General features: G+C 29.2%; 5 protein-coding genes and 1 non-coding gene across 9 annotated transcripts; 3 read left to right on the forward strand and 3 right to left on the reverse strand.

The window, feature by feature from the left end:
* Positions 1-79: 79 nt before the first annotated feature.
* LOC106784403 (Werner Syndrome-like exonuclease) lies at positions 80-1,955 on the forward strand. 2 transcript variants are annotated; one of them, XM_014743887.1, is made up of 6 exons: positions 80-216; positions 466-596; positions 674-898; positions 963-1,107; positions 1,175-1,276; positions 1,380-1,955. In XM_014743887.1, exons 1-6 carry the CDS (start codon positions 178-180, stop codon positions 1,512-1,514), a joined length of 777 nt encoding a protein of 258 aa, XP_014599373.1. In that variant the 5' UTR covers positions 80-177; the 3' UTR covers positions 1,515-1,955. The 2 variants fall into 2 exon arrangements, with proteins under 2 accessions (XP_014599373.1, XP_014599374.1); XM_014743888.1 differs by having other exon boundaries at positions 1,358-1,515.
* Positions 1,583-2,290, forward strand: LOC106784364 (putative lipoyltransferase 2, mitochondrial). Its single transcript, XM_014743810.1, has one exon. It carries the CDS (start codon positions 1,583-1,585, stop codon positions 2,288-2,290), a length of 708 nt encoding a protein of 235 aa, XP_014599296.1.
* Positions 2,291-2,307: 17 nt separating this feature from the next.
* Positions 2,308-13,563, reverse strand: LOC106784401 (ectopic P granules protein 5 homolog). Of its 3 annotated transcripts, none has more exons than XM_014743885.1 (30): positions 13,232-13,563; positions 12,767-13,009; positions 11,484-12,692; positions 11,010-11,414; positions 10,696-10,918; positions 10,445-10,617; positions 10,240-10,380; positions 10,003-10,163; positions 9,809-9,935; positions 9,164-9,708; positions 8,914-9,091; positions 8,641-8,664; positions 8,257-8,484; positions 7,991-8,154; positions 7,740-7,925; positions 7,537-7,660; positions 6,937-7,458; positions 6,715-6,857; positions 6,462-6,639; positions 6,193-6,390; positions 5,982-6,113; positions 5,652-5,888; positions 5,388-5,571; positions 4,758-5,317; positions 4,505-4,674; positions 4,231-4,436; positions 3,894-4,139; positions 3,575-3,794; positions 3,285-3,494; positions 2,308-3,150 (listed from the first exon to the last, which is right to left on the reverse strand). In XM_014743885.1, exons 1-30 carry the CDS (start codon positions 13,253-13,255, stop codon positions 3,126-3,128), a joined length of 7,386 nt encoding a protein of 2,461 aa, XP_014599371.1. In that variant the 5' UTR covers positions 13,256-13,563; the 3' UTR covers positions 2,308-3,125. The 3 variants fall into 3 exon arrangements, with proteins under 3 accessions (XP_014599371.1, XP_014599369.1, XP_014599370.1); XM_014743883.1 differs by having other exon boundaries at positions 2,464-3,191; positions 13,232-13,529; XM_014743884.1 differs by lacking the exon at positions 8,641-8,664 and having other exon boundaries at positions 2,464-3,191; positions 13,232-13,529.
* Positions 13,564-13,942: 379 nt separating this feature from the next.
* On the reverse strand, positions 13,943-16,998 carry LOC106784365 (disrupted in renal carcinoma protein 2 homolog). The gene is made up of 11 exons (XM_014743811.1): positions 16,860-16,998; positions 16,502-16,786; positions 16,309-16,399; positions 16,090-16,202; positions 15,690-15,808; positions 15,554-15,590; positions 15,346-15,475; positions 14,702-14,807; positions 14,230-14,599; positions 14,048-14,144; positions 13,943-13,985 (listed from the first exon to the last, which is right to left on the reverse strand). The coding sequence occupies exons 1-11, from the start codon at positions 16,996-16,998 to the stop codon at positions 13,943-13,945; spliced, it is 1,530 nt and encodes a 509-aa protein (XP_014599297.1).
* Trnar-ucu lies at positions 14,921-14,993 on the reverse strand. Its single transcript has one exon. It is a non-coding gene; the product is annotated as a tRNA-Arg (tRNA).
* A 4,311-nt stretch (positions 16,999-21,309) lies between the features above and the next one.
* On the forward strand, positions 21,310-27,923 carry LOC106784371 (homeobox protein rough-like). Its single transcript, XM_014743820.1, has 4 exons — positions 21,310-21,613; positions 21,846-22,122; positions 25,031-25,265; positions 27,086-27,923. The coding sequence occupies exons 1-4, from the start codon at positions 21,401-21,403 to the stop codon at positions 27,306-27,308; spliced, it is 948 nt and encodes a 315-aa protein (XP_014599306.1). The 5' UTR covers positions 21,310-21,400; the 3' UTR covers positions 27,309-27,923.
* Positions 27,924-27,959: the final 36 nt, after the last annotated feature.

The following is a 27,959-nucleotide window of genomic DNA, read 5'->3' on the forward strand; positions in this document are numbered from 1 at the left end:
ATATGTCAGAAATCATCTGTCGGCTATAATCAACCAAAAATCGCTTCGGGATCGACATGTTGGCCACCTATGTTTTAAATTAGCGATAAATCATAGTTGATCTAAATAATATATATAGATTTCATGTGTAACAACATATTAATTTAAATAAAATAATATTTCTCTAATTTTGACAAAATGATTACTCGTCAAAATTCACGAAACTCTTTAAAACTGGTAATGCAGTTAATTACTCGATAGATAATAGCTTTAAAATATATCTTATAAATAGATAAATAACAACCAGTTATAATATATGTTTTATCTTTTTTGTAGTACAAAGTAGTAAATAAAAATAAAAATTTGAGAATATCTACAAGATTTTGTTCATCTGACGAAAAAATATATTATTTTATATATTTTAATAACTTTATCTAAATAATACTTTTATATAATATTGTTTTAATTTTGTTTAAATTTGATCAGGAGAATATTCATAAAAAAACGTACGAAGAAGAGAAATTTGATATTGCAGCATTACCATCAATAATATTTAAAGGAAAAATAAACTTCTCTAACAACTTTCATGATTGTGCCAAGATTTGTGACAACATTATGTAAGGTTTTAAATTTTATATTCTCTTCATAATTATTTATTATGTTTGTGTTACATGTTAAAAATCCATTTCTTTAGAGAAGAGATTGAAAAACTTGAAGACAACATTGTACCGATAGGCTTTGACTTAGAATGGCCATTTGATTATAGAACAGGAAGCAAAAAGACAGCGTTAGCACAAATTTGTCTAAACGAATCTGTTTGCCATCTGTTACATTTATATAATTTATCAAAGTTACCAGCAGCTTTTGTGCAACTTTTAATTCATCCAAAAGTTAAGCTTGTTGGCGTTAATGTTAAAAAGTAAGTTAAGGTTAATATGTATTAATTATTTTTTAATTTAATATCTACTATCAATTTGTTGTAGTGATGTATGGAAACTTGGAAGAGATTTTTCTGAATTTCCAGCCGCAAGAGCAGTAAAAGAAAACTGCATTGAATGTGGTCCGTTTGCAAATAAGATTCTAAACCGTTCCTGTCGTTGGAGTTTAGAAAACTTGACTGCCTATATGGTTGGTTTTATATTTATTTTTATTATTATTATTTATATGTATGATAAATTTGTTTCTTTTTTTTTAGTTAAAAAAGAAAATTGATAAGAATCCAGAAGTAAGAAAAAGTAGATGGCATATTCAACCTTTAAATGAAGCGCAAAAAATATATGCAGCCACAGATGCCTATGTGTGTACAGTACTATCATTTTGAGAAAAAAAGTCAATAATTTATATAACTCTTAAAGATATAATTTACTATTATTTACAGGTATCATTACTTAATTATTTAGCAATTAAAGACAGGTCTTATGAAAAAGAGGAGTCTTGTGAAAAAGAGGAGTCTTATGAAAAAAAGGAGCCTTGTGAAAAATAAGAGGAATAGTTGTAAATTTATTAATGAAAAAAATAAGAAAAATTTGTATTAAATACTATTTTTTTACTTAGTTATATTATTTTTAAATATGAATTAAGTTTATTTGAAAATAATCTCATAATGCGGACTAACGTTGTTAAAGTATTATGGACAGGAAGATTAAAATATGGTCCTAGTGTAAGACTTCAAAAAATACTTTCCAATTTACATAATAAGCAACTAAACAATGAGACTTGTAACACATTATTGCTAGTTGAGCATGATCCTGTATACACTATAGGAATTAGGAATAAAAACTATACAGACGAAAATGAAAAGAAATTAAGAAATCTTGGAGCAGAATTTTACAAAACGGATAGAGGTGGTCTTATAACATTTCATGGACCAGGACAATTAGTAGCTTATCCTATTTTAAATTTGAAACAATTTAATCCCAGCATTAAATGGTATGTTTGTCAGATTGAACAAATGATTATACGCCTCTGCGCTGAATTTAACATATTGGGAACAACCTCACCGGATACTGGAGTTTGGGTTAAGGACAAAAAAATTTGCGCTATTGGCATTCATGGCAGTCGTTACATTACTACACATGGTTTAGCTTTGAATTGTAATACCGATTTAACATGGTTCGATCATATTGTACCATGTGGCATTGAAGGCAAAGGAGTTACTAGCATTAGCAAAGAACTTGACATGAATGTAACGATCGAAGACGTAATCCCCAGATTTCAAAATGTATTTCAAAAAGTGTTTCAATCATCGTTGGTTCCATATCCACAAAATGAAGCATCTGAATTGCTTCGAAGCGTTAGGAATTGTATTTAGATTTTGTTTGCTCTTTTTTATCTTAAAAACACAATGTATTTACAATATTTAATAATAAATTACATTTTTTATGAAATTTACAAGAAATTTCTATTTTAAAAGTAAATATAGTTTTATATTAATTATGAGATATATCATTAAATCAAATATAATTAATCACATTATATAAATATCCATTGATTTATTATTAAACTTATAATTATATGATGGAAATGAATGTTAAAATAACAGATATTTCTGAATTTTACATTATAATGTATGTTAAATCGTTAAAGTAAACATATTAAGGAATCTTAAATAACAGATGCAGCTCTACGCAGCAAGAAGAATATTCTTTAAAATTGTTAGTCAATTTTTAAATATAAGAGAAATATTTTAATTAAATTAATCGATAATAGTAACACAAGATATGTTCAATTGATAAAATATTTGACTAGATTATTCAAGCCTCATTATGTCATGTAAATATGCAAAATATCGATGTAGTAAGAAATAACATTGATAATTTCAAACAAAGATTTTCAGTAAATTTTGTGCAAGAAGAACATATTATTCTGTTAAAACGTGAAGATATCTTTGATGATATAATTCTCCTGTCAATGCACCTACTATAACTACAGCGTTGTGCAATGAATTAGCAGAATCTCTAATCAGTCTAATCGACCGTTCTATGTCACATTTAAGCTCTAAATACTGCTTGTTAATTAAAAGACCTTCTAAACTTTGCATAGCTTTGATGGCTTCTACACTAGGTCGAATTTCTGCAGTATCTAAATCAGGTGACCTTGAGGGCGCGACACCAGGGGAATGAGACGTAAATCTTACTATTTGATGTTCATATTTTGATTCTGGAAGCTGTGCTAAACAATATACACCAATAGCACGACTTAAAAATTTACATCTGTTAAACATAAAATATTAATATTTGTTATAATAAAATAAAATATCTGACATATTAAAATTTATTTAATAAAATATATTAACTGAAAGGTACCTAATAGAAAGCTGAGAACTTTTTCTGAGCCCAATAGCCCCTAAAAGACCCCATCCTTGTCCAGCATCATCAGCCATCGTAAGCAATGCGCGTGCTAGTCCTTTTAAAGCTCTAGCAGCGATTACAGTATTTTCACTGTATTGACATTGCCTGTAGGCTAATTCGCATGCTTTTCCCCATAATAATGGTAATTTTTCTTCCATTATATCCCTAAATAATAATTTATGTTTGAATTACGTTACAGCTTTTTTTTTATTTATATTTATATATAATTTATATTTCTAGCTTACGTAGTCTTGATAGCGGTAATCCAGTCAATTAAATTGATAAGAAGCATGCCTTCTTCTCTGATATCTCTACATGAAGGAAGTCTTTTCAACAATACAGAATAAAGAACTAAAAGTCTTCCTTCTGAAACTAATACTGATTCCAGAGGAGGCTGTCTTGGTACAACGGGTTGTAAAATTGTTAAAACTGCAGCCCATGTTGGTCTACCATCTTCGGAAATTACTAAACAATATAACATGAGTTTTTTTTTGTTAATATTAAAATATGTATATTCATGAAATATATATTTTAGAGAAAATGAATTATTTATTATTCATTTACCAGTGTATTTAAAATAAGCTTCTAAAGCAGCTTCCATAAGTTCTCCTAATGTAGATGAAGAAGCAATCGTTACACCTATAACTTTAAGTACACCCATGAGTACTGGACTACTGGCAGATCTTTGCAACAACCAAGTTGTCCAACTAGTTCGAAGATAATCATTTAATGGTCCACTTTGGTTTATAGAATGAAGAAATTCGGTTACTAATAAACCTGCTTCTGGAATTTGTTGGGTTTCTGAAACAGCTAATAAATAAATATTTATGTTAACATAGTAACTTTTAAAATAAAGTATAAATGTGTAAGAAAAAAGTAAAATTATATTATTTAAACTTACTATCAATAACAGCTTCCATTTCATCCAACATACGAGACAACGTAGTTGTAAAAGCTTTAGAATTCGTGGATAATAGTGATTTATATCTAGTTGTACAATTGATTAATAATTTTACTGAAGAGCGTACATATATTTGTCTCTTTTTTAATGTAGTTGGATGATAATACGCTACACTGGGATCATAAGCTGCGACTATCTTTAATAGACTGTTATATGATTTGATTAGAAAATAAATCAAATATAATATATATTCGAATTAAAATGTAATACTTACTTATTCAAAGCTATATCTATAGGATGAATTTGTTCACAGTCTAGAGAAAGAATAACTCTAGGATCACAACTCATTACGTGCCAGTTAATTACTTGATCATAAGCAGCTGCATCAACCAAATGCCATGAAAATGTTACTGCTTGTACAATTAATTGTACTGCTTTTTCATTCTACAACCAATATGAAATTATTTTTTGTAATTTATGTGTTAATATTTATGGAACTCATTAATAAAAAAATATTATTTCATTACCTGTCTTACATTTGGTTCATTTGATAATTTAACAATTAAGTTCAATAAACATATATGCATTCTAGCAACAATGGCCAAAGGAAAAGTAGTTAATGACTCATTTATCCATGACGACCAATTGATACAAGTAAATACACTTCCAAGAAATAGATGACTATCTGGTAGATACTGATCAACTACTTTAATCATTAGCTCGACATCACCAATACTAGGACAGAACCGATCCCATGGGAGCGATAAGAAATTACCGTGTATTACATTTAATATGTGATCTTTGATTGAAGGATGAGCAAAATTAGTAACATAGAAATGCCAGACGAAAGATAATATCTTGTTGGATGCTGGCATTGTGTCAATAATAAATCTAACACATTCCACAAACATCGATACAATTCTATTAGCATATGGTCCATCCGTTATAATCCATGGCAGTAAAACAGATCTATCATCTGTAAGTTGTTGGATCCATGCTGCAGTTGGTTCTCCTAAATTTCTAGTCCAATAAGGTGTGATCCAAGGTGCATACATTTCGCTTAAAACAGGCCAAATTTTTTCGCATACTAAAAGGAGAATAATTTGTTAAACTTAATCTGAAAATAAACGAAATTTTAATTTAGATTTAAATTTTACATTGATCTGCCAAGGAGCCCCTATCAGATTGAAGTGTTAGGACAACAAGAGCATGTCCTACCATTCCCAAAAATACTGATAATGGATCGTTATAGACTCTATATTTTGGATATAATCCATAAAGACCATATTGCAAACGTTCTTTCATAAAATGTCTACTAAGTAAAACTGCAGTGTCGTGCATCTAAAATGATAGAAATTAATTATAATATCTTTTTATTTTTTAAATAATTTTTATGAATATTTAAAGAAATAAACATTTACTTCTTGTCGAGAAAGAAGTCTTTGTTCTGTAGCATAATGACGTATTTCGTCTCGAATTTTTGACAAATGTATTACAGTAGAACTTTTCGATTTTCCACTCAGAGTACCTAATAAATCACGCCATACATCTAAGGACAAAGTTTGGCTTTCACTGCCTTTTAATATGGTACTAAGAACTTCACCATAGTGTTCAGGAAATTCATGTAGAAGAATGAGTCGCAGATGATTGCGAAATAACTAATGTAATAAATAAATATACTTATCAGTTGTAGCGTGAAACACATGTTCTATGTAATTTTTAAATATTTTTTTATATATGGACAGAATTACCTCATGTAATATAAGTTTTTCTTCTTCAGGATTAAGTCCGATGTTAGATAGAGCTCTAGAAATTAACTCTATGAATGTTGATCGTTCGCTTAATCTTGGTCTTCTGTAGCTTAGCCAACTTGCAACGTCAAACTATAGTAAAATTAGAAATTCAAGAATTACATAAAATATGTTAATAAATATAGTCGTATTTTTGACTGATCTTATATACCTTAGAAAGTAATACGAAACATAAGTCTACATTTATTCCAGTAGACAATTCAACAACTGTTTGATACATTTGTAAGAATGTTGATGCACCACCAGCCACTGGAGTAAAGTGAGGACCAAGCAATCCACCAAGATTTGGTCTTTGCATAATTGTTTTTAACAATTCTGGTCCTTGACTTTCTTCTCCGCTAATAAATAACTGCAAAAACATTTATTATTAAACTAATAATAAAATCTTTTATTTTATTTTATATTTTTTATGATTTATACCTGGCCAAGTTTTTCTAAACAGGTTGTAATAAGTTGTTTAGTTGGTGGACACAATGCTGCTTCTTCCGTATAAAATTCCACCAAGTGATAAAATAACTTAACACCGCTTTTTTGAACTTTTTGCAATACTGCTGTATTTTCACTAATTCGACTTACACTTAGTTCGTGTTCGAGCATACTATAAAATTAATAATTATTAAATACAAATGTACATTATATATATATTCTTATGCTGTTTGTTAAATATACTTACACAATTAAATGATCCATAAAAACACAACCCTGTGTAATTTTACTAGGTGGTGGTTGACTTGCTTTAACTAATAAATTTTCATATTCTGCTCTATTTTGAGATATCATATGATCAACACCATCGCTGACATGAGCTTCGATAACCTACATATTTAAATATTATTCAATAATAAAAATGATAACTTTTTGGAATAATTTTTTACAATAAAAAAGATATTTTTACTTTAATTCTAATCACTGCAGCACCAGCGCAATGAACAACTGGTGGTACACCTGATCTAGCACGCTTTTGATGTACTGGTGCAGGATCACATAGAGCATGTAATGTAATACAATTTTCAACTTCTCGATAAAGTGTAGGTATTAACTCTAAGAAACTACAATCTATAGCTGTATGCTCGGAAAGCAAAAAATTATAAGTTTGTGCATAATCCAAAATTATTTTAAGATGAGGTTTGATCAACGTTATAACTGTTTCTGGAGAGTATAAATTTTCTCTTGATACAGAAGTAATAAGATTATTGTTTGTATTTAATAACGGCGGTGAAATTGGTTGTTCGTATGAATTCAATCTTTTAAAAATTCTTTCCAATGGATCGGCAATTTCTAATAAAGTAGGTGGTACAAAAGAGGATTTCTGATATTGATTATTTGGATCCCGGAGACATATTTGTTCCCACTCTTGCACAGCTTCTAATTGACTTTGTTGAACTGACCAATAATCAACATACTCAAACCACGGATTCTATAATAATATTAACATAGTTAAAATATGATTGATAAAGAGCATATTTTCAATAGACAAAAAGTTTTTTTAAATTACTTGGTCTCCCTGCATGAGTACTATTAATTTTTGCGACATGTATTGCGGTGGCAAAGCTGGAATATAAAGACCTGATTCTTGCAATCTTGGTTCTTCTAACCACAAACTTAAAGTCTTATAAAATCTAAAATAAAAAAATTAATGAGCCATAGATAAAAAACAAGTTGTAATATTAAAATAACTCTTCATTATTAGGTATTTACTTAGCAGAGTTAAAATAAAATATTCTTCTTTCATCAGTAATAGGTTTTCCATTATCAACACCTTTTTCTCCTTTCAATTGAAAATGTTCAGTTATTTCGTGTAATCGTTTTTTTAGTTTCTTCAAATAATTTAGATTAATCATTCCTTCAAAAAACTTTTCACCCACTCCACCTTGATCAGTACCTCTGAAAAGAAATATACTCTCTTGAATATTTATTCTTAAAAGCTATAATTGTAATGTAATATATACCCTGGAGTTGTAGGAACTCTTGCTAAAAATAGAGTGAAAAAGTTTTGCCACAGAAGAGAAAGAATAGGATGTTCGATTGGAGTATTAAGTGCTTGTTGGGACCAACGATATATAGCTAATCCATTAACATTAAAAGCTTGCATTTTTACTGTTGCACAGGCTCGCTAAAATTTTTGTAATAAAAATATTTACATTTGTATATCATATGATATAATCAATACTATTTATAACAACAATAATGATAATAATAATAATAATAATAATACCTTTAGTGCAGTGTCTAATGATATTTTAGTTTGTAATGCTAATTCTTTTAGAATTTCACGCCATAAGCCTGTTTTTATTTCTCTTTCGTACTGTTCGGTTAATAAGACCTGATATGCAACCCATATTGATTGTGTCGAACCACCCAAAAGGCTTAAAGAATTATTAGAACCAGTTGCCCAACTTAAAAAAGAACCCAATGATCCTGGATTTCGATTTGTTGTTATATTCTAAAAAAAAAAACAAGGACAAAAATAATGTGCTCCAATTTTTAATGAAAAAATTATTTTGTCCATTATTGCTTAATATAATTTGTATATTAAAAAATGTAATATAAATTTTGGTAAAAATCCTATCATAGATGAAAACAAAAATATAAATCATACCTCATTGTTTCCTTTTAATGCAAGCTAATAGCAATGATTTTTCTAATTATGATTACAAAAATATTATTATTTGCTACTCTATACCAAGACATCAATATTATTTGGAAATGTTAAAAAATAGAAAATTATTTAATAAAATAACATAAATATACATCAAATAATAATAATAATAAAATAATAAAACTAAACAAAAATATCCTGTATGAAAATCTAATATAATATTGGAATCTCGGTATAATAACTAAATGTAATTATTCATAATAATTTTCTTACTGAATATAAGCTTTGAAATATGTTTTCCATGATTGATCTTGTATCCAAATGAAAAAATACGGCCCGAATGATTGTATCCATTAGATATAAAACATTTTGGTCTTTGTTCCAGTCTGGTACAAGTATAAGTACATTCAACCATAAATACATTAACTTTGCAGGACTATGCAAGCAGTATCTATAAAAAAAATAATATTTATTAGTAAAATTAAAACAAAGAATATAATTTAAAGAAGAATAATTTGTATACCTTTTATACTTGTACAGATGAGATTCAATCATACTTGAAAATTGTTTAAGTAATGGCCCAGGAAACTCAGGTGCAATTAAATTCTTGGCCATTTTCATATACGTTCTATCAGCCGTAATTAATGTAATAACGAGACTTAAAAATTTATCATTCTTAAATAATGAATCAGGGCAATCGACAAATAATGGCACAATGTGATGCAAAGCTATCAATACTTGTTCATATTTATAATAGCATTGTAACGTTTGTAATTGATTGAACCCTTTGGAACAAATTAAGGGTATAGAATGACCCCATAATGTCATCAATACTGATACGTAACATGCAATCGGTTGCTTTTCTCTCACTCCTGTATTTAAAATTTCCAAAAATAAGTCAGATTCCATATTTGGCAAATAAGAAAATGCTACAGTAGGATTTGATATTGCACGCTGAGAAAGTGCATCAGATTGATCTAGTTGATGTAATCTCAAACGTGATAACATTTCCCATGCCCATAAAGTGAATGCTTGTTCACTATTTTGTGGTCTGACTATGGATGATACCTTTTAATCAGTAAAATATATTATAATAATTGTAGCAAACTATATTATGAAGAAAAATTAAGTTGCCATAATTTCATTATTATATGAAAAGATAAAATACCTGTTTAACTCCCTCTGCTAGTAAAGAAGCAGTCTGTGTAGGAGAATCTGGTACGTATTTCATGGCCAATTCAACAATTAAAAGTGCCACACGTCGGTGTATTTCAATAGGAAGATACAAATTATTTCTACAAAAATGATCACATTGTTCAGTAATTAATTACAAATACAAATGTGTAGATTAATATTACTAACCCTTCGAGTCCCCAATTGAGATGAGTAAGAACTAAACGTGCTAAGTGACTTTCGGTTGATGCTAATGAATGTTGATGTAACCAAAATGAAAGAACTTGAAAATCTTGTTCTTGTGGAATCCATTTATCCATTTTTAATTCAGTGAACAAATATAGGCTTAACTAAAATTATTTCAAGTAAAACAATATTTTTGATCAACGAGAGATATTAATTTGTATACTTCAATTAAAAATATACCTTTCCAACGGAACCAAAATTATCCCGCAATTTTAATATTATATCTGAAAGAAGCGTAGGATGCTTATTTGTTAAATTAGATAATAGTGATCTGGCATCTTTTGAACAAGATTCTTGTGTTATTTCACTAAGAAATCCTATCTGTAATATGATGTATAATTAGCAAAGAAAATAATATATATAGACAATCTCAACAATTACTTACTTGAAATAAATCAATAGTAGCTGCTCTTACAAAATCATAATCTGCAAAGGTTCTTGCCATAGCCATGTTTGCAAATGTTGTCAATAAAAAATATGATTCATCTCCTGGCATGTTGCCTAATTTTTCTTCAAATTGTTTACGAAGATCTGGATAATTTAATTCTTTTTCCCATTCTATTAAAAATAAGTCCATTAAAAATATTTATATTTAATTATTATTTTCTTATTATAAAATAATAAGTAAATATTAACCCGTATTAGTCATAGTGGTCATATATATATCTGTTGATGTAGAGTCAGTATGTAAAGTATAAAAGATTTGCCATAATGTAGTTAATGACACAATATGATATGGAATAGATGCCAGATATTGCCATGCACCTAATCGTCGAGAGGAAAATATTGAAAGAGTTGCTTTTAGTAAAAAGCTATCATATTCAGTTTGTAATTTCAGCAACATTGATGCATCTGTCACCTTTTCGATAAAAAGAATATAGAAATATTATAACACAAAAAATACATATGTTATAATTATATATAAATAAAGTATAAAAATAGTTTCTTACTTGATTCTTATCAAATGCTTCCCACTGATCGCTAACATATTGAACTATGTCTCTAATTAATGCACTTAATCTTTTAGCTAACTGTCTATACCGTGGAGAATCGTATGTCTTTAATCCTTTATTTACGAGTCTCACAACAACAGTAGAAAAAGCGAATATTCGTATCATGTGATGATCGGTAATTAAATTCTTGTTTTGATAATATTTATCATTTCGATATTGTATAAAAAGTATCTGTTCAAATAATTTATTGAACGGTATTTGATGCAAAAGAAAAATAAGATCGCTTTCGTATAAATTTGCACCAAAATTAGCAATGTCTTCATCTTCTTCGCCTCCTTCATCCAGCATGACCCAGATTGTATCACCTGGGTTACTTGCTGTATCTTGTAATGATAATTGTACCTAATTATAAATAATATTCTATTAAGCATTGAGTATATAAAGTTATAGCAATATCATTATCATACATACCTGTTCTAGAAACTTCTCACGATCTTTAATTGGAAGTAAAATTACAGCTAACGTGGCTATCATATGGTCAAGATATGGATCATTTAATGGAGACGTAGAGACTTCGATTACATTTGTAGATGGTAATGGAATTTGAATATAGCCACGTGCCCAATTCATAACACCTCCAGGACATCTCAATACATGGTTCAATAAAAATAAATGATCCTGCCAAGTAGCTACTCTTAAAAGAACTGCTATCAATTTAGAAAGCCAATCTCTGACGTCGGTAACAAATTTTCCATCCTTTAAAATTTTTCGTTGAAAAGTGAACAATATTGTAATACACATTCTAAGTTCGACCAGCTGCGGTATTGTTTGTGAAGGTGTTTGTACTGGCATTAAATTAACTGGTGCATTTACTGATAGGTTTGTAAATTCCTTACAAAAAATGCATACTCTTTGGATATAATGTTCAATTTGTAATCTCAGTACTTCTGCTTCGTAACAATATAATGCTTGGATATTATATAATATGTCTTTGATAGCCGATAAATTACGTGACAAGCTATGTAATGCTTGCTGATTAAAATGAGCAATAGAATATTCATGAATAGCACTAACAGGATTTCCATCTTGACATTCACCAGTTTCCGTAATAGTAGCTTTATCAAGACACCATAATTGTTTTTGCGTTTCTCTACAATTTTCTTTCAATCTTTCTAATTCATGTGAATTTATAATCAGATGATTTCTAACACGAAGATAATTCATAAGAAGTTCATAGAGTTTATGTTGCTGTTTAATCGCATGACTTCTCAATTGTATCTCTGTAAATTCTGCGATAAAGGCATCGACCAATGATAATTCTTGATTATTATAAAGAGATATTAACTGATTTTCGGTAAATGGTTTAACATCATTAGTAACAGCTTGTATCGTGTTAGTTTTATCTTTAGATACTTCTGGCTCATTTGTGATCTCTTCTTCCTCGACTAAAACTTTATTCGAATTAATGCTGAATGAAGACATTGTCTCTTCTGATGTTAGCGTAGTAGCTTCTTGATCTTCAGCAGTAGGTGCTGTTGGAAGAACATCTATCAAACGAATTTCTGAAACTACTATTCTGACTTCTTCTATCTTTCCTTCCAAAGGATCCGCATCTTGCATTGGAGTTGCTAGATGTTTGCCATCAATTTCGTCATATGAAACAGATGATTCTGAATATACCTGTCAAAATATACGTCTCTTAAATTTCTAAATAAATGAATATCATATTAATTAAAAAGAATAAAAATAATTACCTCAGAGGTTTCAATAGACAAATTATATTCCATCTCGTAAGCAGCTTTTTCGGCAGCTTGTTTTTCATAAATTTCTGTATCTATAGCAGCTGAATGTAACTCACTTTCCATGTTTTCGACACATTCGCCTTTAGGATAATTGGTAGGAGATTCTCCAAAAAGACACTCGAATTCTTCTAAAGTTGGAGCATCTGGTATTTGTTGTTCTAGACTGGGCGGTATCATTTTGTCTTTCTTTTTCTTCTAAATGTACCAAAATTGTTAATCATAATAGTGTTATTAATTTATTATTATAAGTACGTATTTTTGTTTGTAAATAATTACATAAAATCTTTAATAAATAATTATAGTAATCTTTGAAGGTTTTAAACTCATATATATATATATATATAATCACACACATAAGTTTAACAATTTATAATAATTTGAAAATAAATACAAGTATATACAAAAAATTAAAGTTACCTGTCGACTTTTTTGTTTCTCCATGATTATTATTGATTATGGAGGGTGATGAGACGATAAGATTATTTTAACCTCGTATAATTTTTTGTATTGTAGACAACACTTATAAGGAATTAGGTTTGTGCACTGTAATATCTTTCTTACTCGCCATTATTAATGTTGTAGTATAAAAATTAATCACATTTTTTTGAAACCTTTATGCAATATGCAAATAAATTGTATTGCGCATTAAAATAAATCGAACTTTATGCAAAGCCATAACATACATTTAAATATATATTAGATATAGAGAAAAAGTTATATAATAAAATAATATTCTTTTTATTCATGCTAATTATTTTCAACAATAACTTTATCACTATTTCATTGTTATAGTTTAGTATAATTATAAATGATTTTGACAAATAGATGTCGTGTCAAGACAAAAACTTGTGGAACTTAATTTACCGACTATTACCGACCGAAAATATAGCATTCAATCATACTGCCATCTAGGATAGATAAATTGATTTGATTAAAAAAAAAAAATTTTTTAATATAAAATTTAATAAAATATTACAAATATAACAATATATAGTTATATTATAATATGTAGTTGCAATATTTGTATATATACATGTTTAAATCAAAACATTTCTTCATAAATTCTTTATCCTAAAACGAAATTTATATATTGTTTCTTTTTTCTTTATTATTTTTTCTAATCTTCTTTTATTCTTGATTATCACAATCGTTTCTATAGTTTTTGCTAAACCTAATATACAATATGAATTAATAACATTATTTTAAAAATATTTTTTGTTTTATTCAACTTACTCTAATTTTGTACGATTATATTCTTCTTTTAAATAAAATATGAGAATAGTTGATATTGCTAAATTTACAAAAACACAATAGGTTGACCATCGATCACCTGTATCGAAGAAGAATAAATATAACTTTAAATCTACATTCATTTACTTCTTCATCAGCATCTAATATAATTAAATCTCGCCTACCAATCCCAGGTATAAAATAGGAAAAGTAAAATAAAGTTCCTATCAAGTTAGCCAGGAATATCATATATCCTCCTACAATGGCTTCCGAAACAGGAAATGCGATTTCAGAAGAAAGTTCAAGGAATAAGGCTGGAGTGGACCAGCTGGCTGATATTCCAAGTATTACAGCAGCATAAAGTTCTTCCTTACGAAATATTAAGATTCGATTTTCAAGCAATAAAACCCAGAGAAACATGGTTACGGATATCATTAGTAGTACATAAAGACCGATTCTGAGATGGCCTTGAAAAATATCGGCTACTCTCGAAGCCACCAAGCTAATAACGCTCCCAAAAATTATAGTCCAGAAAGCAAGTTTATCAGCTTCCTCCTATATATTCAAATAAAACATATATATGCATTCATTATAAAATTATAATAAAATTTCTTATTAAATACAAATGAAAAGATTATAATAAATAAATAAATTTACTTGTGTAACCATAGAATCAAATGTTATAGTAATCATACTGAGCCATGGTCCGGTCACACCTTGACTAAATGCAGCTGCTAAACATAATTGCCACATATTCTTCTTTCTTAAGTAAAAAAAAAAATAAAAAAGATTATTTTAATCATTATTATTATTTAAATTTTAATGTTTGTATCAAATAGTAATTGGTGGTATCATATAATAAAGACAAAAAATAATCATCCCTTGTGGGGATCGAACCCACGACCTTTGGATTAGAAGTCCAACGCGCTATCCTCTGCGCCAAAGGGACTTGATATCAACTTGCATTAAAAAATATTAAGAAGGAGCGTTTCAAATTTGCGTTTGATTTAAAAATTTATGTAACATAATTGTTGATTTTTTTCATTACGATAATTTATCCTAATAATGTTTACAATAAAATTAATGACTTGATATATGTACGAAGCTTTGGTAAATAAAATTTTGCGAAAAAAGTTTTTTATCTTTTAGATAAAACATTATTAAAAAACAACTTCCCTAAGAGTAAACTTGGTAATAATATTAATAAATTTTGGATAAGGAAAAAAAATCTTGATTATTATTAAAAAAACACCATGATAATAAAATCATATATAAAATAAACCAGAATGATATTCAATTACTTGAGAAGAAATAAGATTGAATCGATCAGGCTTAAGCGAGAAGAGTGGTCTATGGGATCAATGAAGGAATTAGGATGGTTTGGAAAAAACGATAAGATTCCAACAACGATGAGGGATTGAATCACGAATTCTGTGAAACAATAAAAACCAATAATTGATATTATATTAATTGGGAAAAATAATAAAGTAATTAATCCCAATGCATTACCGATTCTCATCAACGACATGATTTGTATACGTAGAATCTTTTGAACGCGATTATTATTCGAAGAAGATTTCGGATCAAATATGGCTCGTCTCGCTGAACGAATATAATAATTATCTTTACGATTATAAATTTGTACATTTCTATTAACTTTTCTGTTTAATATTGTTTTATTAGTCGAAATCGTTGTATCAACAACAGCTGGTCCTATCAAATAAGATACGGCCATGCCAAATTGATTACAAGCGGAAGATATACCTGAAAAATGTCATTATTATTTTATTAAATATGTATATTAAGCCGAATAAGAATATAATTTAGTTTATCGATGATTGTCGATCGATCAGACCTATGAAAACGTAAAATTCAATTAACGATATCTATATACGTATTAATAAATAATGACTTTCTCTTTGGTTAAACTAAAATGTGTAAATCCATCGTTTCGCTTGAAATTAGATCCTATATATATCGTTTTATCGTTTCGAGGTAGAATAACGGGCGAACTACGATATTAATTATATTAAAGAGATTATCACCGGTTGCGGTGGTGCGTTCTCCACGTGGGAACCAAACAGCAGATACCAGGGCTGTAGCTGGACCGATTATTACCCCGGACAGTCCATTTAAGATGGCCGCTAAATGTGCCGTTCTGAATAAATATAACAGATCTATTATATTCCCCATATAAAATGTTGCATCGTGTCAATTAATGATATATACTTTTTATAAAATTTGCTTTTTATCGGCGTACCTACATAGTGAAGATCGTTTCATTGCAAGAAAAACATCTGATGAAAGCTGCTAATGCTGAAAAGATCGCTGCCATTCTTATGGGTGCTACCAAACCTAATATTATAGTAAAATTAATTTTAACAAATTATATCAATTTGATTTTTCTCTTTTTGTAATATATTTTAGCTGTTCTTATAAATTTAGATAAATTTGTACCTTTTTTATACAAAAACCAACAACAAGGAAGACAAAATGTGAGATATGTTATGCAACCCCAATCGGATAAAAGAGCAATGTGATATTTTTGCCAATTGGAAAAAGCTATCATTGTTGGTATTGTTATAGGACCCCAAGTATTCCATATGCAACATTGACTGGAACTTAATATACAAAATAAAGCCAATGCGATCCATCGTTCCTTCGGTACTTTAGAATCCTGATTGATCAAATTCGATATTTCGTTAAGATCTTTTTCCACATACTCATTGTCGAAAGATTGATCTTTTAAAAATCAAAAATACATATATTTTTTATTAAAATAAGTTAGAAAAATTATGTTGTGAAGCTGACTTACGATCTTCTCGAGAATGTGAGTTCTGTAGTGCTTTTAAATTACCGGTACTTCTGGGATAGATTTTTGTCAATTTGCTTTTCGAACAATCTTTGATTATATTCTTGCATGGTGAACTTCGTGTTTCTTGTAATCGGTTCATTGCACCGTAATTTCAAATAAAATAAAAGTTTGTAATTAGCATACTTTGGAAAACGTGTAATTGATCATATGATATTATATCGGAAACGTGTCACAAATTTTTACAAGAAGAAGGCCAGTAAATCGTTTACACAAAAAGTCAGATATTCAATACATAGTTAAATCGACTGTTCTTTTTTTTATCATTCAAGAACACATTTCTGATCGTTTTTTTTTAATATTGCAATTATACTTCTTTACATACAATAAGATGTAATGCATGCTGTTACGAGAGGATATTTTGAAATAGACGAAGTTCAGATCTAGCAACGTTTTACGCTCGATAAATCGAAAATGATTCGATGCGAAAGAACATCAAAATGGAGAGAGAGAGAGAGAAAGAGAGAGAGAGAGAGAGAGAGAGAGAAAGAAAGAGAGGGGGAGAAAAATGTTTAGGTATCCGATATAAATTGGATTGGATTGTTTCACCTTTGTTTGAGAAATTATCTGCGCCAGTTAAACTGTCGCCAATGCGACGTTATGGTATCTCATTCATGAACCAATCGGGAATACTTTGGAAATCAATGTAATTAGAGAAGAGCCAATGGGAGTTTGTTGAACGAGAGACATGCGCACATCGTAACAACCAAAAACACATACCTATATATCGTCTCAACGATCTCTGATACCTATTGTTCATATTCCATTGTTATTGTATTACGATTATTACTACCCTCTCATATCGATTGCATCCACATCGACGTCACAATTAATATCCTTCTCTCTGCACTGTATTAACTCAATTTCGTTTGAGATAAAGCAATACTTAGTCTATATGAATACTTAGAATAGTATTTCTTTATCTGCTTATCATTGATGCTATTAGTGACTAAATGATTCATTTCATTGTATATAACCAGTAATACAAATTTACATTATTATGACTTTTTCATTTTATGCATATAGATAAAACATTCGATGTCAAATTTACAGTGTAATATTCATTTAATAATTTAATAATTAATATAGACTTGTTAAATTACTGTAATTATATGAATTTAATATTATTGTTTTATTAAACGGCAGCAAACAAGGAGACACCTTTTTACGTATATTTTTTTTATGAATCACAGCGATCCTTCTTATTTTCTTTTTCTCAGCTTTTAACGAGACAATTTTCATATATTATCTTACGAAATATCGACGATTCCATGATGAATATACTTCGTCTTTTGAATAAAGAACCGTCTAGAGAAGGAGAAAAAAATAAAAGGGCATATATATCGTTAACAAGAAACCACCAATCCCCTCGATCAATGAACGAGAAAAGAATCCCAGCCGATGAATTGTTCGTTGTGCAGTTGACCGTGAATACTTTCGAGATATTACCAAGCTGTAGAAATAAAAGATTGTTCGAAGATGTTAAGAAATTACAAATCAAGCATCCTTTTATCGATGGTGAAATGGTTGTAAGATGAATTTTTCAATTTTCTTTTCACAAATAAAAATCCACCCCATCGAAAGACGATATTAATGACGAAATTCCAGGGGTTAGACGAGTTTTACAAAATTCTATCTTGAAAAGAAACTTTTATTTGAGTTTCCTATTAGATATTAGTCTTATTCTGTAAATTATTTTTCAAATGCTTCTCAAAAATGTTTATATATATATATATATATATATATATATTAACTGTAAGAATTTTATATTTTATATTTTCAATTAAAATTAAGTTTAAATAAATGTCAAGAATTCTTATTGCATAAATAGTATATATTTTGCTATACATATATTTTAAAATATATAACTTTTTGAAGACGGGTTATTTGATCCACTTTGATAGAAATAAGTATATATTGGTACTTTTAGTGTTAAGCGACCTGATATTATTGAGGAGAAATGAAAGATTATTTAATTTCTAAAAAGTAAATTGAGTATTATTGAAGATCAGTATATTTAAAAACATTTTTAAAATACTTTAAAATTTAGAAGTAGAAACAGAATACTTTATAATTATGAATTTATACTTATTATTTTGTAAAGAAATAAAGGAAAAAATGGAAGAAAGAAAGGAATATTTATGAAAAACCATAAAAAGAATAAGAATATGATATTAGGGAGATGAAAGAAACTAATTACAATTATAACGTTTATTCTAAGCGGTCTTTGGCTGAATTTTACTAGTAATGAAATGTATAGCATAAAAAATATGATAAACATTATATGAAAAGTAAAATATCATTGTCCGGATCTAACCCACGAGGAGATAACTGCTTCTGAAGACCCAAATTTTAATGAATAATAATTAAATTTGAATCATCAGTAACATGCATTGATGTGTTTACACGTTTAAATCTAAATCTTTTTCTTAGGAAAGAATGAATATCTTTTAACCATTTTAGCGCAGTAACGACATCGAGAGTTCAAAACATTCATTTAAAAACATATAAAAATAAAAACGTATGAAAATTATACATATATACTATATGTGTTTAAACAATCTTAAATATAAGTAGAGTGCATTAGAGTATTAAAATAATTGTTAATTAATCGAAAGAAATGTATATTGTGGTTTTAATGCACGGAGTATAAGATTGATGTACCATCCCTCTCGAATTCCACCGTTGGACTGGTTTATTGTCATTTATGAAAGTCAACTAAAATTCTTTTATTGATTATTATTTATATGACTTTCCGAAAGTTATATATGTATAACGAAAATTTTTTTAATTAATTTTTTTTGATTATTTTTTTAATTTTGAAGTTATATTTGTATAACGAAAATCCTATTTAATAAAATTTAAGATTCAAATTATCTTATTCTAACGCGTTGTCTTAACATTAACGTAATTTTTGAAATAAAAGCATATTTATTTAAACATTTCAACATAATTATAACTTTCGAAAGTTTCATCTAACGAAATATTAGATCCATATAAAAAAAACTTTTATTTTATATTCAAAGTGTGTTATTAATTAATATTTAAACAATAATTAATATGTAACAAATAATTTTTAATTATTTAAATAATTTTTATGTCATCACTTGTGCCAATTTCAAATTTAAAGTTAACCAAATATTAAATTCAAATATTAAATTAGTATTATTTTATAATAAACTTGTATTACGAGCAATTATTGCTTAAATATTCGCTTATTATACTGCACGAATATTCTAAATTGTTTAAATAATCAAAAATAAAAGATATTGAATATACCTATAAGGAGGCAAAATTTTCGATATAGACCCGTTTAAATTCAAAACGATGCAGTCTCGATAACTGCGAAAGTCTAACGAACATTTGTTTCTATAAACATCATATTACGATTTCAAGTTTAAAACTTTTCTATTGATAAAATATCGATTTTAAATAATCATAATATAAGATCTTATGTTACATAATGTTTAAACAATTTTGTTTAAATTATTACATATTTTTTATTAGACGATAAATTGTTATTATTTAATTACTCAAAATCAGAGCATAGTACATTACAATATTAAACATATTTGAAATGATTATTAAACGAACGAACGAACGAAATGTTTATATTTTCGAATACGGATTAATAAAATTGAGCTGTCTACTCTTCAAAATTAAAGTTGAAATCTTATAATATTATAGATCGCGCGCTGTGAGCATTAAAAAAAAAAAATATATATATATATATATAATGTATACAGGTAGATAGAAGGTATATAGATATACATTACCTATACGAGAGCGTCTCGTAGCGAATGGGCGGTGCAAGGAACGACAACGGGGATTAGAAGGAGGCCGGGAATGGATGGGGATTGGAACATCGATGGTGGGGACTCCCATAGTAGAGTAGGGAGAATAATGTTACCAACGAATAGTCCCTTCTGCTATCGAGATACCTACCACGAGGTGAGAGAATGGACGTGCAACCAAGGTGATTCAGATGCGCGCGTTATTTCATACCGAATCACCTTCTTATGTTATACACTTCGAAGTCGTGCCATTTTTCGAGTTTAATATATTCATTTATTGTTTATCGACCTCGACTTGTTTAATTTTTATTATTTTGTTTGCGACCAAAAATAGAGTTGTTTTAAACAGGAGAAAGAAGGAGAGAAGTTGAATTAATTGGTTTGGAAATTTTTCTTTTTATATGGAAGAGGGGTTCGTTAATGGTGTCAGAATCTAATATAAGTGTTGAGAGCAGAATGGTTTTGTGGAGTAAAGGGATATGATGGAACGTGTAACTTTTGTGAAAAGATAGAGAAAACAAATTAGGTTGTATTAGAAATCAAAAAGAAAATTTGACAGATATATTGAGTTGATTTATTAATTATTCATTTCATTTTTTTTCTTCTAATATTGCCACATTGAATGTTTGGATTTCTTTGAAATTATTCTGGAATTATTGAAAAAAACGCGTCGTTGTCGCAGTGAATTAAATGTCGACGAAAACAGGAAGGCCGTCATCCCCACGACGGTTCTTTGCACGTATCTATGGTCATTTAGAATCAACGAAAAAAGTGAACGACGCAGTGGAAGATTCAAAATCAAGGACAAATTTTGAATCTTCGACAAGAGGGAACGTCTGCGAAAAAAATGCGAATTCTGGCACAGAAACTTTGTGTTCTACACCTCATGGCGGTACTACACAAGTAAGTCCTTTTTTATTTTGAATATATATATATAGTGATTAATCTAATTAAAACTATTTCGATCTATTAAAAAACAGTCTTTACAAAATATTAGAATTAATTGACGTTATATTATTTATATATGATTCGTGTAGTTATTGTAACTTTATTTTAATATAAAATGTGGACAACAAAAATTTATTTCCATATAAAATATATTTTATTCTTATATCTTTGCATTTGTGTGTATCAGGAAAATAGTGTGACGGAAACTATAGCGAGAGAAGAAAGTAAAACGCAAGATCCTGAAAGATTGAGAATACCGCAAGAGGATGCAAGAGTATCCGAAAAGGATTCTCGGTTGCCGACCTTAGGGATTCCCTTTTTATCTCACACATTTTTTCCTGGTACTCCTAATCACACGCTGCACCTGACGCAACTCGCACATCCTTCTGTACTTCCGCCGCATCTTCATGGCTTAACGAATCATCCGGCGACGGATCATCATTTGCAAGGATTCTCTGCCTTCCGTAAGTATTTTTGTATAGTTTCGATGAACACAAAATCTCTTATTTTAAACCTTACGATATTAATTTCAACGGTAATAAATATGTGTGGCACTACAAATTTTTACCGCCAAATAAAAAATAAATATTGAATACAAATATCAATAGACTGTTAAGAAAACAAAATTCTATTTAAGAAAAAATAAAAAGTTCTTCAATCAAATTTGATTAATCAACGATGAAAAATGTCACTTAACAATTAAGTTAATTAACACATATAAATTTGCATGAAACATAAATTCATTCGTCGTATGATCGAATCCTACAATTCTAACTAGTTCGAGAGGGGGTAATCGTGGGGAAGAAATAGGAATGGAGACTCGATAAGCGTCAAAGACGAATCGAAATGATAGCCGTCGTCCATGGGATTTTCATGAGACGTCTATGGGAGAAGAGTCTTTGTCGAAGATATTTTACTTGAATGGTTGTTGGTGAAGAAAGAACGGACGTGCGGTGTCTTCATCATAACGCGACTTCGTCAAATCTGCTTATGCCGATGGGACATGCGTTTATTCAAAACGCGCATATATTCCTGTTTGCGGCAAAGACGGCTGTCCATCCTCGGCTTACCGTGGAAACTTCGAATCCTCGGACCTTTGGAAGTGCACGTTGTATTCACTTGTTAACAAAACCTCCATATTCTAGTATATCGAGTTCTGAATGCTTTTATAATAAAATCGTAGAAGGGAGATCGAGAACTCGGCTACATACTATCGGATAAATTCTTGATGAATTTGGAAATACTGCTGTGCATGTTTATATTTTAGATAAATCGATGATAACAACATTTTTAGCTAGATCAAAATGATGATTTTTAATTAATTACTAATTTTATTTCTTTCAAAATTAATAAATCAAGAACGTGTAATTTTCTATGTGCATCCCCGGCATCACCTTAAACTTTCAATGAAAAAAATTAGAACATAAAAATTAATAACAAATTTAACAGATATGTAGAAAGCGAGATAGGAGATCAAAAACAAGAAGAAAGAAAAATGTGAAAGAAAGAGAGAGAGGGTAGAAGAAAATGGATTTAAAAATTTCACTGTTCGCCTGAGATTTCGTCATTGTGAGTCGTTGTTACAATAAATACACACGTATACATGCACACATTGGGGAAGGTTTATCCCGCTTCGCCACCTCGTGGCGATATTGTGATGAGATTACGAAACGCAGTTGGCCGAATCTCAATGTAGAATATGCATTGCTATATTTCCCCAAACCAATTCCGCCTCTCTGGTCTTAAGCCGTTGTCACGACAGGCGCCACCAAAGATTCCTGGTCATTCGGAATTAATTAAATATATATTATCGAATAATATTTTATCTAATTATTTTTAGAATTGTTATAATTATCCCTAAATAATCAATTTTCATTAAATTACTTAGTTTTCCATTCTAGTCATTTTTTTATTTTGTTATATTATTTTGTATTACTTGCAAATTTTTCAACAATATAAATTTATTTATTTGTGCTCATACATATACATAAATTAAAACATTATTAGAAGTTATTGAACTATAATTTCTAATATATTTAAAAATTTAATTCTCAAAATAAGTGATATAAAAATACGTAATGGCCGTCATCACTGCATTTTTATCATGAGGCGGGTTTTAGAGGTAAAAGTAAAAAGCAGAAGATAGATAGAGAGAGAGAGAGAGAGAGAGAGAGAGAGAGAAAGAGAGACAGACAGAGAGAGAGAAAGAGAGAGAAAAAAGAAGAGAAAAAGGGAAAGAGGGAACGAGAAGAGAAAGGGAGAGATAAATCATGTGACAATGAACTCATCGAGGTGCGATAAGTTATTATCGTTATTGTCAAATCCGTTTCGTTTGGTCTTCGCTCCTTGCAGTTTCTCCAGTAATATTCATTAATGTAAACTTAGCGGTATAATGTAACGCGTTCTATAGTTGACGTATTTATATTAAGTGAAATTTATTCCTCCGTGAAAAGCATTTACGTACAGACATAATAATTTATACACATACACGTACAAGTTGAAATATACAACATAATCTTAAATTAAAGTATTTTGTTAATTGCTAGCACACATTTTGAAAACTATTAAGTTGTTTTTCTCAACAACAAAAAATAACGATACGCTAAATTACATTTATATATAATTAAAATCAATTAACACATACTACAGCACGTGATTATTAAATGTTGTAAAGTGTATAAATTTTGTAAAGAAAAAAGGGGGGTGTTTACGTTTGATATTTTAAGATAGACAAGTTTTTACGATAACGCTTGGTAAGCACTCTTTCTAAAGTGCGAACATCCATGCAATTCGTCGAGTAGGGTTCAAGGAGCAATTAGGATCCTATTCCCATTCTGAACCAGATTGCGCGAAGCCTCGAGCATCTGACTTCCGGTATCATTTATCCTTCACATCCTAATTATTTTACAATATGGATTGCGGTTACGGTATCGGATTCCTGTCCTGTCCAGATAAAACGTGTACCTTTGACGATAAATCTTATATCTATTTGATATTTACTCTTTACTAAATAAAAAATACAATATATCGAATAAATTAATAAAAAGTTTTACCAACAAGTGAAAAATAATTTTAATATGATTTTAATGATATCTTCACAGTTTTATGTGCCTAATGAAATTAATTATTAATAAAATATTTATAAAACTTATAAAATTCATTTGAATAAAAATGATCGTTGTTTTAAACACAAAATAGCTTATTGGACAATCAGCAGTTATGGAATTTTTATTAGTTTATATTTAAATTAATAACACTACTATTTTTTAGATTAAAATTTCCAAAATATTGATTGGTCAAATCTAGATTAAATTGTTCGTTCTGTCATTTCGTTTAAATAAAATAAATTCTTTTTGTATGAAAAAAATGCAGTCGCACGTCGTAGAAGAAAAGAAGGCCGACCAAGAAGACAGAGGACAACATTTAGCGGGGAACAAACTTTGCGTTTGGAAATAGAATATCGGAGAGGTGAATACATATCAAGAGGTCGAAGATTCGAACTGGCGGAGTCTTTGCGATTGACGGAAACACAGATCAAGATATGGTTTCAAAATCGTCGAGCTAAAGACAAGAGAATTGAGAAGGCACAACTAGATCAACAGTATCGGTAAGCATTACGAAATTATGGTTGAACATTTTGCAATGTTTTGTATTTGATTCTATATATATATACAGAAATTTGGAGCGACTAAAAAATATCCACAAAAATATCAAAATTGTGCAACTCGTTACTATATTATGTATAGTGTTTGCTTCAATTTTTATATTATCAAATTTCTAGAATGTTAAATATTTTCATTTAATTACAAATTTATTAATTATATGAAATTCATTAAATTTTTATATTTAATATAGAAAAATATATTAATTATAATATAATAGTTAGATATAATTATAATAGATAGATGATTATCCTGTTACTAAAATTAACTAATATTATGGACAACTTGATACCGCATTTGTCACACGAAAAATTCCTTCGAGCGTAAAGCTCTTCCTGTTGATTCCTCGTAAGTATCCTAATCTAAATGAGGACTAACAAAAGTTAGGATAACTCGAGTCCTTTTACCTTTTCTTCGTCGTAGCCAAAGGTACGTGGGAACTAACGGATGTGTTGAACGAATAAACGAACGAAACGTCGAACCAAGTGGATCGGAAAATCTATTGGTATATAAACCGTACGTACGCGTTCATCCAGGCGTTTATCTTTGGCTTATCGAATAGAACCATCTGATCGAGTACTGTAATGGTATCAGGTGCATATTGGCTGAATAATACCCAGAAGAAAAGAAAGAAAAAAATCTCGTTGAAGGCTGAGAGGGTTGACTGTGATTCAAAGCTACGAATCAACGGGCTGATATTTCTGATACGATGGAATACACCACTAAATAGCCTCTTTTCAGAAGAAGAGATTACACGCTCGCGTGCCGAACAACCTTTCTTCGAGTCTTTAAGAGAATGGCCCTAGAAAGATGCTTCTGTAAATACTTTACTCCTTCTCAAGTAATTTTTCTTATTTTCCTTTATCATATTCTCGAAGAATGGGAGGAAAATACTGGCTCATTTAATCGATCATATTTTCATCAAATTTTTATGCAAAAATAAATTAACAATATTTCTTTTACACAACAATACACACAACAATACACACATGCATACAAATATTTTATATTTTATAATATAAGATATGCGAAAACAAAAATTTCTGATTGAAACTTGATGAAAATTTGAATCTTATTTTTATAATAAATAAAAACAAATTAGTGAGAAAGATCTAACGTAAAATGTAAGATCTTAATATCGATAAAAATCGTATGGTTTAAGTATCTTGTCTGGCGCTTCAGTGCAGCTGTGCTAATGACCGTGGTAATGACCATATCGTAGGAGCAATACATCAACCCTGACAAGATAATGATTTAGCTGGATGCACTGTAGCGAAATACCGTGGAAGCTGCTGCCGCTGCGGGAAGTACCATATGCTTTGAAGGGCCGACGTGCTCTCGCTATTGTTATTGAATTTCGCGCATCTTATCTTTCCCATGGCCACATCATGGCTCTATTCCGAGCTTTCCTCTCTATTTTCATCAAAGAATTCACTCCCACGAATCCTTCTTATCTCTTTCTCTCTATAAGTAAGGATGATTTCATTTGGGATCCTCTATTTTTACAAACATTTCACTTTTATTTCTAATAAATGACAAATTCAATACATATTCAATTTTTTATTTTGAAGAAAATAAAGTTAAACAATAAAATAAATAACTAGAAAAAAGAAAAAATAAATCTTCTATATTAAAAATGTGTAATCATGAAGAGCATGAGAGCAAACGATGTGCACGCAATTCGTCATTTAGTAAGATTAAATGGTGAACTTAAGATTCTTAAAAGAAATATTTATATTTTTATTTGGAAATGTTCTTTTTTCAGAAACTTCGCAGTTTCCAGTGGCTTCGTTAACTTGCCCATTTATGGTAGTGGTAATTTCTGCAGGCTGTGTCTTTATAAAGACGCCTTTGGATCATCCGCAGGACATTCATGTGCGTCCACACACGTTACTGCCATAAGTTCATCGATAGACCAACCTCAATGCAGCAGCAGTAGTGGAAGCGAAATGTCTGATAATCCTTCTACTGTCACATCACCGATTTAAATAAAAGATCGATCCTTCGTTTAGTATAGAAAGGTCTAATATACACGGGGCTTGCCATAGTTGAAGGACAATTTATGCACGAGGTAAACACAACGCGATAAAACGATTCATTCAGATTTATCTATTATATTATCCTCGAGATTCAATTTAAACAATGATTCAATAATCGATCGCGTGTATAACTATATCAATTCTATTATCGTGTATGAAATATTCGTAATATGTATAATGGTTGAGGTACCTTTATTTAATAATCGATAAATTCGATCATTCTACAAACCAAAGAATATGAACCTCAAAAAAAAGAAGTACATACTTATTAATTCATTCGTTTTTAAGTCCAATCTCTAATTAATTTTCTTTTTTGGAATATATCCTCGATTGTCATTCGTTTCTAATGTATTTATTACCGTAAATATATATTTCTTAAGTATAAGTATACATGTATGTAAATCACGACTTATTGCTATTTTATAATTGTTAATTAAATGTACATATTTTGTTATTAACATTATTTTTATTATCTTTTATTGTATAATCTGCAATTGTATTGGTTCGTGTATCTGAAAAACTAGGAAAAAATTGTCGATTCGTTTCGAAACAAATTAATGACTTAAGATAATGTATAAGAAATTTTAATAAATTCATTAT

The sequence above is a fragment of the Polistes canadensis genome, unplaced genomic scaffold, assembly GCF_001313835.1.
Source record: "Polistes canadensis isolate GaletaPanama2010 unplaced genomic scaffold, ASM131383v1 scaffold_34, whole genome shotgun sequence".
Classification (NCBI taxonomy): domain Eukaryota; kingdom Metazoa; phylum Arthropoda; class Insecta; order Hymenoptera; family Vespidae; genus Polistes; species Polistes canadensis.